The sequence below is a fragment of the Lytechinus pictus genome, chromosome 3, assembly GCF_037042905.1.
Source record: "Lytechinus pictus isolate F3 Inbred chromosome 3, Lp3.0, whole genome shotgun sequence".
In the NCBI taxonomy this organism is placed as follows: domain Eukaryota; kingdom Metazoa; phylum Echinodermata; class Echinoidea; order Temnopleuroida; family Toxopneustidae; genus Lytechinus; species Lytechinus pictus.
The window spans coordinates 13,355,551-13,368,831 of record NC_087247.1 but is presented as its reverse complement, the minus strand read 5'-3'; the positions used below and the strand labels follow the sequence as shown (position 1 = coordinate 13,368,831).

The following is a 13,281-nucleotide window of genomic DNA, read 5'->3' as shown; positions in this document are numbered from 1 at the left end:
CCTTAGTTTCTTACCTGAATTCTTATTTTTCTTCTGGGATCTGCGAGAGTTTCTTGAGGCATTCCGAACACAAAAACATACAGGATTACTGAATAAATCTGACTGTAAGATCCTACACTTTCTAGCCAAAATTGGACGACAGAATCCTGTTGTGGCCATGTTGATCACGAACTTGACGAAGCAAAATAACTCTTCTTTATGTTCCGCTGCATGCATGTACGGTATTGCGAAATCAAATGTTTGGTCGGAAGTTTCCATTTCGTACATTGCGCAATTATATAGGTATATCTATTAATGGTGTTTTTATTTATGCATTACAAAACAAAATTGTGTGAATGTTTTAAAATGAATACGGCGAAAAACTGATAATGTACAATATTTTTCATTAATAAATGAATCATATAGAATTTAATCAATATTCATTACAAACACAAATTGTTAAATTAGAGTTACACCCCTACAAAATATTCGATTTACCCAACTTCCTGATTTAACCCTCCACGTGTTTTCCACAGTCGATCGGTCGATCGGCTGGTGCGGCGCTAGCTGCTCGGCCGGCCGGCCGGCCGGCTACATTTCCAAGTACACGGTACAGTGCGCCGGCGTACACCGCCGGCTGGTACCGGTATATACGGTACTGTTTGAGTTAGCTATCGTCCAAGACCAAGGAGTTGTTTTTGACGACTGTCGATTTCTTACGAGCCGCGCGGGGAACTAAGCTTTCATTTCATTCTCTGCTGTTGTAAGTAAAGTCACCCTATTACAGGTACCGGTACCGTACGGTTACATCTACAGTTTAAGTTAACATTAAGATCAAAAGCCTGTGAGACTTTGTTTCCGCTGAGCTCACTGCTGCGCAAGATGGACGCTATCTGCATTATCGACGTGTGAGATTTTTATTCACACATGTTGCATTGACAAGTCACGTTTCCGTGATAACATCGTTCAAATTTGCCAAGGAGCTATATCGCTGAGTTGTTGTGCGAGGTTACCTCGCATCTCCTGCGATATCGCGGAAGTTCACTGTCTGGGGCCCGTTTCTCAACACATGGACAAGTCATATCTTTATTTATCCACCAACCACGGAGTTTAGTTCCAATCTTACTAAACCTGTTTCTCGAAAGGCTTCCTAACTAGAAATTAATAATAATACCTTGATATCGATACTATCGGTAAAAAGAGCAGACGAGATGTACTTTTTCATGTAGCCATAGACATAGTCACAAAATAGCATAATTTTCAAAAAGAAAAATTATGACAAAATTGCAAATATTATGATGAATTGGGAAATAAATATTTTCAAAATAATAGCACAGGTGAATTATGCATCATACATATTTAGACCATGAAGACTGGAGCATTCAATTGCAGAGAAAATTAAATTATGAATAATTCATTTCATGACTAAAAATCACTTGTGGTCTGTGGACGTTGAGATGGGTACCCCCGGCAGCCGGCAGACCCAATTTTAATAGTTTACGAAAGTAAACCATAACGGTTTTCTTTGTAAAATGGTGATAATTATACAGACTTTTACGATTCCAAACGTCGTCAAAATATAGTTTTAACGAAACATTTTTAATCATTGATACCGAAAGATACGATATTGGACAAATTATATGCATAAATTAGAGATAGAATTCATCCAACTGTTAATAGGGGTCTGAAAACAACAAATACTAGTTCAGTTATGGATGGCCTGATGTGGTAGAATCTTTATCGATTAAATCATTTTACTATTTCAAAATGAATGGTTTTGTGGCGTTTACCAACAGTTTTTATAGTTTCTTTGTATTACAATTATCATTGAATGCATTAACCCACTTGTTTTGTGATATAATTTCAACCACTATGATTGTTTACGTAAGATTATAATTTCAAAATTTCTAGGCACTTTCGCATGTCATAGTCTACCCACGTAATGCCACTACGTCATTAAGAAAGAAGTTAAGACAGGTTCCGAGGTGTCATAAATATTTAGTGAGGTTGTTGTACCCGATCTTGGTAAAGAGGGCTTCGTGAAACGGTTAGCGGACAAGTAGCTCACTATCTCCGATTTAGTCAAGAAGTTAGACTTATGACGGTGTTGAGAAACGGGCCCCTGAACGTTTACGCTATATCCGCTACTACGTCTACGGCTAGGCTGCGCTATCACACGTTTATTCAGAAAAACGCCACAAATTCAATTGCCTATAAAACGTTTAGGGAATATTGGATGGCCTTGAGTGGGATGCAAAGAAATATGGTACAAGCTGAAGAAATATTAATGTTCTTCAGCAAGTAACTATTTCTATGCATCCCTCGAAAATTGGTCATCCGATTAATAGGCCTAGTCTACCCTCACAAAGCTAAACATAAAGTAATGATGCAAAAAAAATGTACTTAGTAACCATTAAATTATGGCAATCCTGTAAATCATGAGCATGGCGCCTGAGTATTGTCATTTATAAAAGAAATCTCTGGAATAAAGTAAAGTTGCGCTAGCGTATAGTGCAAGCGAATTTGAATTCAATAAATTGTCGCTCCTTGACCACACCTGGCAACTAATACGCAATGCATGTGACGTAACAATAGCTTCATGCACACATTTATTAACCAATGATAAGCTTGTGGGCGAGGCAAAATATTCAGTTTGAATATTTTGTCTCTTTGGAACAACCTCGCAAGACGTCAAAAAATATCTGCGCCTCTAAAAAATAATAGACCTTAACATACTGTATTAACTTGCCTTTCCATTGACTCATCAGGGACTTGTTTTTTATATTTATAATTATGAGGGGAGCAATTAGTCATCTAGAATTTGTAAGGAGAGCGGTAGGGGAGCTGGGACCACTGGAAAAACTCTTCTTTGACTTTACAAGGGGATTTTTGTTGTCTGGTAAGGAAGGAATAAATAAATAAATAGAATAGATACAAAATAGATAAATCGATCTAAATAAAGTAATAAAAAAGAAAAGAAATAAAAATAGCTAGAATCTAAAGAAAAATTGAAAGGAAAGAAACAAAAAGCGGAGAAATGAAAAAGAATGAAAGAAGGAAGGGAAGATGAAAGGGAAAGGAAATTGAAAGTAAGAAAAATGAAAGAGGATTATAAGGATTGAAGGACAATTGATTTTTAAACAAATATAAAAGAAATATAAAAAAGTAGAGTAACATGCCCAAGATTCGACATGTTAAGCTTTTCAGCAATATTTTTTGTTCTAAAATTTCTTAAACATACTACACACAGAAATGCATATATTGATATGTACATGTAGTAATACAGATAGCTATTGAGAGTTCATTGCAATGCAATTATTGGCAATGATCTAAAAAAAATTACATTAATGTTTCTCTATTGTCTTGAGTTTGTGACCCTGACATTCAAGCCTTGGATGTAACTGGGATGTCAAATGCTAAGACTATTAAAGTAAGACCCATACTCGTACACTGCACTCTATAGGACTGATGAATCTAAATGAACTTTGTTAGATTTGTTAGATATGTTCGCCATGTAACATGTTTTAAATGTTTTAAACTCCCATTCCAGGACCAGGTCTGATCAAGGTTGGTGAAAGATGGCTAGTGCCCACTATGAGTGCAAGATTGGACCTTCTATATTGAACTCTGACCTTTCATCCTTGGCTGATGAATGTCACAGGATGATGGACAGTGGAGCTGACTATCTACATCTTGATGTCATGGATGGGTAACTTTAGTTGTTTGTTCACTCTCGTCTAAAGTTCTTTCAGCAAAAAATTTTACTAATTAAACATCATGATGTGTTGCAACTAGGCCTGGGACGAATGTCAATTTTACCATTCGATTATTTCCTGAAAAAACAATCGAATCAGTCGATTGTTCGTCAGGAATCACGTTTTCTAAGCCAATAGTTGACCACTTGACCTACTTGTGAAGACCTCCCGAATAGGTTTTTTCAATTATTGAACATAGAGTACTATGCCTAAAAAGTAAGCCTTTTATTCCCCCTTCTCTTTGATTTCTATTTCAAAAGAAACTATATGAAATGAGATTAAAACTTTCACTTTATTGTTCCCATGAAAAATCTATCCCATATCAATTATGCATCCCTCCAAGTGCAACACCCCTGCATTTGAATGAAACAGCCTACAGTCTTGTGTCCAATTTACGTCTCTGTAGACAGACACGTATATGGTGCTTTTTACTTAAATTGTAAAATGTCATCCATTGCCCACACCATGCCCCAACCCTCACCTGCGATACTGCCCACGATGTTAAAAATATTTTGCAAAATATTTTTCATTTGAATTACCTCTCAGAATTACAATTTCTTATCATTTGAACCTATAACTGGGTCTGTTTTGGGAGACTAGTCGACATCTGGAATCGAACCATTTGATCAATCGTTGTTTACTCCCAGGCCTAGTTGCACCTTCAGACCTGAAAATCTATTGCCAATGATATATAAATGTGATATCCATGTAACGTTGGTTAAAAGATATTCTAAGTTCAACAAATCCAGTAGAGATGAATTATTATGGTTGGAGACCTTCCTCACGTTGACACATGAAATCTGAGCCACATCTGGATTGGTCTTCACTGTGAAATAGAATAGTTGATAGCCAAGTTACATCGACATCTTGTATTTTTTAACCCAGCATGGTGGACTTACCCAGTAATCTCTTTTGCAGCTCATGCAGGAAGCTGCTATTCTGGGATAATTAAGTGAACCACTGGGAAGAGTGTCAAGAAGTTCTGAAACGATGATGGGTAGATGGTGCATTATAACTGGAAACCTTTTTCATTTGTATGATGTATCATGCAAGAGGTTTGAATTCCAACAATTTGCTTTGAACAATGTTTCATTACTTTTTTTCTTTTTTGTCTCACACAATGTTAGAAACAAATTTTGACTTGCCTGGGTTATGCACTTTGCAGTTCTGAAGTTGATGATTTTATACATGCATGTCAGACAAGAGATAAGGCCTTAAGACTGGTGATCGCTGTGGTTTATCAATTGAGGGTGATATTATTGGGAACCTTGGAACCCAAGAAGTTCAAGGCCGGCATAATTTGGCCTTAAGGCTGGCCTCTACTACATCCCAGAATAATTGCTTTATAACGTTTGCTTTCCAGCCATTTTGTTCCAAATTTAACATTTGGCCATCCTGTTGTCAAGTGTCTGAGAGAAAAGATCACCAGTGCATTTTTTGGTAAGTATTTGTTAACTTATCTTTGATTATTGAATGTAGTCTTAATAATTAATATGAATAATTATTTTCTTTACATTGATTTGTGTGCTATCAATGCATGTCATGCATGCTGTGGACATTAGAGAGGATGGGGGGGGGGGGTTGTGGTCAAGAAAACTCTTAATTTTCCTGCATTTTCATCATGCTCATTTCCTAATTCACTTTGTCAATCTATTTTTCTTTTGCAGACATGCATATGATGGTTCTCAGTCCAGAAAAGGTATAGTTAATTGAGTTTCAAACAATTTTGTAAGAATTAAAAAATACATTTGAGGCTAGGTTAATTTGAAATATCCTAGGATCTTTATGAGATTTATCCCGCCGCACCTGAAAAACAAGGTCTGAAAAATCCCAATGGGATTAATATGATAAATCTGTCACATTTGTTGTCTTCCCAGTAAAGTCTATCATTCTTAATATTTTTTATGATAAAATATGTTACCCTCACTTACCTTTGGATCTTGCCTGGTGTAAATCTGGGGGGAGGGGGTAGCCTGTCTAAACATCCTCAACTTTTCAAGACACTAATAAACTACTTGTAATGCGTGAATTTAACTTTAGATGCTGATAAAGTGCTTCAATTGGCCCAATTTTGCACCCCTAGACGCATAATCAATGTGCTTTATCCACTTTTTTTGGGAAGTTTTGTAATGTTTTCTATGATTCCTTTCATGAATCACACTTATTCCTGATAATTGTGAGCCCATCTTCCATTCTCAGTCTTACCTTGAACCATTGAGTAAATGGGTTCTCATTGGACAATTTTTGGCTGTCAAGTCCTTAAAGGAGAATGAAACTCTTGGAGCAAGTTAGCTTTTGTGAAAGCAGAAAAATCAAAGAATAAGATCAACAAAACTTTGAGTAAAATAGGACTAGCAATAAAAGAGTTATGAGCATTTGAATGTCGAGATCACTAATGCTATGGAGATCCTCCCATCGGCAATGCGACCAAGATCTGTGATGTCTCACACGTACAACTCTCCCATTTGGACACTGAAAATATACCCCAAAACATATCTTTTTGCTCATTCTAATCATATGACAAACGATTCATCAATGATATAATGTTGTGAAACCTCTGTACTTGTCATCTCATAAAGAGAACACCTCACCTTGTGATAGACTCTATAAAAGTGAGAATATACGTGAAATAAGTACTAAAGTAATGAGGGAGTTGTACGTGTGTGATATCACAGATCTTGGTCGCATTGCCGATGGGAGGATCTACATGGCACTAGTGATCTCAATATTCAAATGCTCATAACTTTCTTATTATTCATTCAATCTTCCTCAAACTTTCAACAATATGTTTCTTTGATTTTTCTCTTTGATATGGATTCAGCTGGTTTCAAGGGTTTCATTCTCCTTTAATTGCGCAGTTTCAGAGTACAATTTTTCTGTTTCCTTTTTTTCTTTCTTCCCATTGTTAAGTGACCCCTTGTTTTCCTGCTTAATAGGTGCACATTATCAAAGACGACTGAAGCAACTTTTTAAAGGCTCGCTCACTACGCTTGCTCGCATTATTGGAGGTATATTTTGAAGGCTTTCACTTTCTCACATACTGGACACAATCCAGTTTTTCAACTACCAAAAATTTTCTCCCTTGTTTTGCTCGCTTGCATATTCAGAGTCATGGTCAGCCCTCTAAATGTAAATGTAGTTTCATGTCACAACAAACCATTAAAACAGCTTTTGAAAATGAACAATTATGATTCTCCTTAATTGCCATCACCAAAATTATGATATATAGTATTATGTGCATGTTTTATGTACCCCTGTGTACTGTACATTGTCCTTGATATGGGGGTGCCCATGAAGTTTGGATTTTTCTGCGGGATATATTGCTATCACCCCCCCTTCCAGATTTACGCCGCTGCTTGCCCGCATGTGTTTGATAATAATGATAACAATAATAATGTAGCTGGATTTATAAAGCACTTTTTACCTGTTTATACATGATGCATGATTTAATTTCCTTTGTATCTTTTTATCTTTTTTTATTCTTTAGTGGATAGAGCCAATGAGGAGCGCTGGAGCTGATCAATATACCTTCCATGTAGAAGCCACAGATGATCCTAAGATGGTTATTCATCGTATCAAGGAGGCTGGCATGAAGGTATGTACACATATCCATGACTGTTAATGTAATTCTACTCATTTTCAATGCAAACCTATCGCCGTGTACTGTCTTTTGCCCCCCCCCCCAGGAGTTACCTTGCTTCTGATGTAGACTGAAAGATGTGATGATAACATAGAAATGTAATTGCAAAGCTGCAACTTTATAATTTACTTTATAATTTTAGTGAATGACCAAACTTAAAAAAGAAACCAAATGTCGAACTAACCGTCCTACCATGATATTGGATCCATGCTATATCGCCCATTACGATATTGTAACAGTTGAGGTTTTGATGTGTTTCCGACAAGAAATCCGCCTTGAATTGTGGTGAAATGCAGACATTCCATTACCCCAATCCAACTCACTTGGGTCCTAGGAAAAGGGTCAAACAAATGTCATACCTAATCAATATTATATTCCCCTTTTCTGCACATGATAGTCTTGGCTTTAAAAAGTAGTATTGTATTGAGAATATTACTTGTCATTGTTTGACCAACTGTTCATTTGGGACAGTATATTGCCTTGATTCTGCTTAGTGCTGACAATAATGAAATACCACACTACTCAATATCATGCAGCCCTCCTGTTGATGTCCTATGCTTTAGATCTTTATCCTCATTTTCCAGAATAATGCTGTTTTAGGTTGCTAACATCAGATACTCCCATAACTATCATATTGCCATTGGGAGAAAATGTCAACATGGCCTTCATGAAGCATCTAAATACTTCCATTCTCTAATAGGTTGGTATAGCAGTGAAGCCAGCTACCCCTATAGATGTAGTTCTTCCCTATGTTGAAGACGTTAATATGGTTCTTGTCATGACGGTGGAACCTGGATTCGGAGGACAGAAGTTCATGGGTGATATGATGCCCAAGGTATTGTTAAAAACCAACATTACTATATCTTTACCCATGTAAAAGTTAAATTAGTATCGTACCTTTGCCATATAAAGAATGGTTTCTTGACTTTATAATTTCTTTAGCTTATGTTAACTTAATAGTAAATTGAAACTTTGATTGACCTTCAGCAATGTAAAGGAAAAGCAAATCAGAGTTCAGATTCCCTTTTTGTTCGCATCCAACATTTTTTTTAAGGGGGGAGTGGGGAGGTAATCCTTATTATATTATGCACAAGGAGCCATTGTTACCATTTCTTTTGTTTTGTTTTAAAGATAAATTCCCAAATCAAGTGATCACTCAAGTGTCTGTGTGCATAAATAAAAAATAGTATATCAAACTAAGGATTCTGGAAGAAATTAATTAATTGCTTAGATTTTAGCAAAATGAGCATGTGATTCAAGCATATTAGTTTTTTTCTAGTTAAGTAATGATATTACACTGTCTGACATGTTCTTATCTGTGTTTCTGATTTACAGTCTGATCTCTTTTCAGCTAAGATTTCATGAGATCACAATGTTCAGTTGATGTCACTATCCTGGATCTAGATCCACAATGATATCGTGACAGTTAATCTTACTCAATTCTTGTGAAATCATTGTTCACTGCCACTACTTCATGTATCTGTAGTGTATAATTCAATCTTTGCATTTACTTACAGGTGAAGAAATTGAGAGAGATGTACAAGAGTCTAGACATTGAAGTGGATGGAGGAGTAGGCCTTTCTACTATTGACACCGTAGCAGAGGTGAGATCCTTTATTCTTGAAAACTAGGTTATTGTTCCTATGTCGACATAACTACAGTTTACCTTGATTCAAAAAATTGTCTCTCATAAATGTTGCTCATTGTGATAAATAGAATCAGGCTTTAACAAGGCTTGAGTATTTGGAGACGGATGTCAAGTCCTGAAGTTGGAGACTGTATTCGGAGTTTGAGACGATCTTTCAACCTACCCAATCGTTAATTCTTCTCTCCTGCTCTGCAATTCCACACGCCAACTCAAGCCAGCCTGCTCTCATCTCTCCAACTACTCAAGAGTCTCAACTTTTCTGGGTTACAGTCCCTCATTTTCAGAAAAGAATGCTCAACTTTCCAACCTTCCATATTCTCATCTCTCCATTTCATATCTACATGTACCTCTATCCACTTTTCTCAGTCCTTCTATGACTCACCGCATGGTGTACCATAAACCACTCAAGTGATTTTCTGTACCACCATACAAACATTCAAACATCATTTCATATCATCCCATTTTTTAAATCGTCACTGTCCCAAGAGGATCCAAAAGTTAAGCTTTTGTTATTTCAGGTATTATTGATGGCTACAAGTATGTGATTAAATTTAATTTTGAATACTATTATGAAAAAAGATATCTAAGGAATTGGATGAGACTCTTAAGACTTAAATATTTTTCAGTCTCGACATCCAATAGTATAGTTCAAACATTAAAGATTTTTTGTTTTCATCCGTTTTGACAGTGAGACACATGAAAATTGTTACAATATTATTCTGTTCAAGGTAAGGTAAAGACAGAAGATAATGTATTGCAGATTCTTTCAATTTCTCAATATGTATTCCTCTCATGCAGGCGGGAGCTAACATGATCGTGTCAGGCAGCGCTATTATGAAGAGTGACAACCCAAAACAGGTGATCCAATCGCTGAGAGGCAGCGTACAAGATGCCATACAGAAAGCCAATCTGGAGAGGTAGCGTCAATGTTTGTACTGTTTTATCTTTTATTTTTCTAATCATATTGCCACATATTCTCAAGTCGGGTTTAATTTTAGCTCTGGTCTTAGGATGTGGTGTAACTATGGATAGCTAATTGCGATACATATCTCTAACATTACAGGTTGGATTTATCAGTTGTATCATTCATGACTGTCTAGGAATAATCACCAAACTAGTTTTCTTCACCATAAGCTTGAGGAAAAATCTGCAGGTAAATTTAGGAAACATACAGTGAGAATAGAATTTTGAGATAAATGGCTTCCCATAATTTTATCACCGAGTTAGACCTTGGTTTAAGTTAAACCGGACGACAGATTAGTGATTATCATTTTCTTTGTTACTGATAATGTTTAAAATATTTGATATGTATATTTTGCACCCTAAGCTGCTTAACATGTAGACAAGGGATGGTTTATAATGTGAGGAGCCGGGCCTTTTTCATGCTTTACTTTGCATAGCACTTACATGTAAGAGGCTTTAAATTGTTCTGGCCACTTTTAAAACCAATAGAGTAAGATTGACTGTCATCATTGGGCCAGCCGCATTGTGGTATAAGAATTGTACTATTTTTACTTCAAATCAGTGTCTTAGGTCAAGACTTTCTTGAATGTAATATGTCTTGTCAATGCATCAAATGCATGTTAAGTGAAAATGGGACTGAAGTCACTCCAAAAGGTTAGCCTACATGAATGGCGCTTGTAGTATGTGGCTGGTTATATATTGGATATGTTTCAGAATGCTATTTGAGTAATGAATCAAAATTGTACCAATTATACAATGGATAATTGTATGAGAACTAGAAAATATTTCAAACAATATTTATTTATATCTTTTGTATTCATGTATTTGAAGTTCATTTATTTTGCAATTAAAAAAATACCAGTAACAAAACATTCCTTATTACTTACAACTCCAGGTGGGTGTTTCATGAAGCTGTTTGTAAGTTAAGAGCGACTTTAAGAACGACTGGTGATCTTTCCTTGTGGTAAATGGTAAATTCATCGGCGATATGGCTTACCACGTAAGAAATGTTCACCAGTCGTTCTTAAAGTCGCTCCTAACTTACGAACAGCTTTATGAAACGGCCCCCAGTTACTGTATACATGGTAATTTTTTGCAGTGGTTCTATTATCACAAACTTCGGGAGTCTGTAAAATGCTTAAGTTTCCACATCAATTTATGCTTATTCATAGTAATGGAAACATTAAAAGTGCATTGAAATTAAATCCATACTCACTCCCCTGTTTTTCTCAATTGTGAAAATATCTGTAGGTTGAATATGTGGTATGTACTGTACAGTATTCCATACTGTTGCTTGAATTACAATAAGTCAACATACTCTCGACATTGTAAAATTCAATCCAACTGACTGACTTCAAAGCTAACTGCAAAACTATGCAATAGCTACCTTGCTTTTACAAACCGTGCTCATTCTCCTGAAAAGGACAAGAACGTACTGTTGAATCATTGAGTTTGGATGGTCCTTTTCAGAACCAAACACATATCCCCAAAGGAATACTTGATGTACCGTGAAGCTTCTTTACCAGCCATGGAAAGCTTCAGAAGGTTGTTTAAACTGTGCAATGCTAACATGCACAGTTCCACTGGTGAAATCAAGTACTGACTGACAAAAGCCATTATGTCAAATTCAATATACCATATGATATATCACAGTCGGTTTTATAGTTTGTTCCATTGGTGTGACAGTTACAATATATTTGCAATCAATTAGAAACAAGTTATAGATGTTAGAAAATAGAAATTCCACTATTAAAAGTATGTTCCATGGACAATGAAATTGGCTGTACACTACTATATTCTACAGTACTACTAACCAATTATTGTTGGTATTCTTCTCTTACTGGAACCTGTAAATATCATGTGAATAAATTCATATGTACAATCTACTTCATGTCTTCCATTTATCTTATTAAAAACCACCAACATTAATTGAGACTTACTTAGGGATAAGCCTATCATTCTTTAATGGCATAATATTATCACTACATATTTGTTGGCTTGACTCAAGCTGAAATAATAGATAGAAGGTAGATAGATAAATGGTATTCATTAAAATTATCTACATATTGCAGTTAATAAACTGAATTGCATGTGAATTACAAAGTTAAAAATACAAGTATACATTTCATTGATTACATTGATAATAGATGGCCTATCGTCGTTTTGGTATCATCAGTATCAAGATGGTCAGAGAGCAAATGATAGGAAACGTTAATGTTTACTAGCATTTAATGTAGCTTCATGGCTTGACAGCGATCATAGTTTGTAGCCAGATTGAAACCAAGATGGTATGCACTTCCGTAATTTAAATCAGATGTTGACATTCAAAATCAAACTTGACCCTTGTGGTGATCGTGATTCATGACTTAAAATGATTTTAGTATTACGGTGCGAAGCCCAGCATCATGCTAATTGTACTAATGGATTTTATTTGAGATATACTATATATGTTAAAGATCTTTTCTGATGCAAACTACTCAATGAAATAAGTTTGGAAGAAAGGTATAATTAATAAATAGTTTAACCAATTAACCAAAATCAAACTATGTGTTTTTGTCAATAATTCTTGTAGTTATATTAATTAATATTATAGCTTGTGAAGGAATGAAAGGTACATGTATTATTCCAAGTATATAATCAACAGTACATCAAAGTTTTAGACAAAATGGAAGTCATTGAACTGCGTGAAAAAGAAGAAATATAATAGAGGTTTGACATACACCATGCATGAGAGTGCCCAGCAGGTAGAGCACATGAAAGATGGAGCAGCAATGTGAAACACACACACCCTCACACTCAAACATACAGAACTACATGTATGTCAACCAGAAGTATGGTGGTATGCTATTGAGAAGTGAATTTCTATCATAAATATCTTGATACAGTCCAAACGGCTACCTTTCTACATCATACAAACCTGTCTTTAGTGGCCACCATAATTGTCTCCCATTGGAAGGAATATGTGTTACAAGAACCCGTCTATAAAGTCCACCCGTTATCAGTTGTTACTTTTTCTGTTTCCCTTGTGTGGCTATAATAGACAGGATAGACTGTGTATGGTAGACCTCTATATAAAACCTGCCTGACCTAAAGTTTTGCAGTAGCTTGAAAGGTGAAATTGAATCCTGGACAAAGTGACTACCTTTCATCTTTTAAGGCACCCATGCCCATTTTTAGTTAATGTCTTTGAGGGATCCATGAGTGTTATTGAGTTTTTACAGACGTGTATGAATGAGATATGATTTTTTTTTACATCTTGGACCGACTTTTAACCTCACCATCCGAAAGGTTTGAAA

At 35.8% G+C, this 13,281-nt stretch overlaps 1 protein-coding gene across 6 annotated transcripts; it reads left to right on the top strand.

The window, feature by feature from the left end:
• Positions 1-510: 510 nt before the first annotated feature.
• LOC129257793 (ribulose-phosphate 3-epimerase-like) lies at positions 511-12,513 on the top strand. Of its 6 annotated transcripts, none has more exons than XR_010292927.1 (9): positions 512-742; positions 3,530-3,688; positions 5,098-5,174; positions 5,402-5,433; positions 7,222-7,329; positions 8,075-8,209; positions 8,892-8,978; positions 9,821-10,880; positions 11,057-12,513. XR_010292927.1 is itself a non-coding variant. In XM_054896192.2 (8 exons), exons 2-8 carry the CDS (start codon positions 3,558-3,560, stop codon positions 9,941-9,943), a joined length of 693 nt encoding a protein of 230 aa, XP_054752167.2. In that variant the 5' UTR covers positions 511-742; positions 3,530-3,557; the 3' UTR covers positions 9,944-12,513. The 6 variants fall into 6 exon arrangements, 2 of the variants coding, with proteins under 2 accessions (XP_054752167.2, XP_063952494.1); XR_010292928.1 differs by having other exon boundaries at positions 11,037-12,513; XR_010292929.1 differs by having other exon boundaries at positions 512-766.
• The last annotated feature ends 768 nt before the right edge of the window (positions 12,514-13,281 follow it).

Excerpts from the sequence above, each read along its gene's own strand:
- LOC129257793 (XM_054896192.2), top strand. The coding sequence starts at position 3,558 with ATGGCTAGTGCCCACTATGAGTGCAAGATTGGACCTTCTATATTGAAC. Across the intron at positions 5,434-7,221 it reads TGGTTCTCAGTCCAGAAAAG|TGGATAGAGCCAATGAGGAG; the intron begins GTATAGTTAATT and ends TTTATTCTTTAG. Across the intron at positions 7,330-8,074 it reads TCAAGGAGGCTGGCATGAAG|GTTGGTATAGCAGTGAAGCC; the intron begins GTATGTACACAT and ends ATTCTCTAATAG.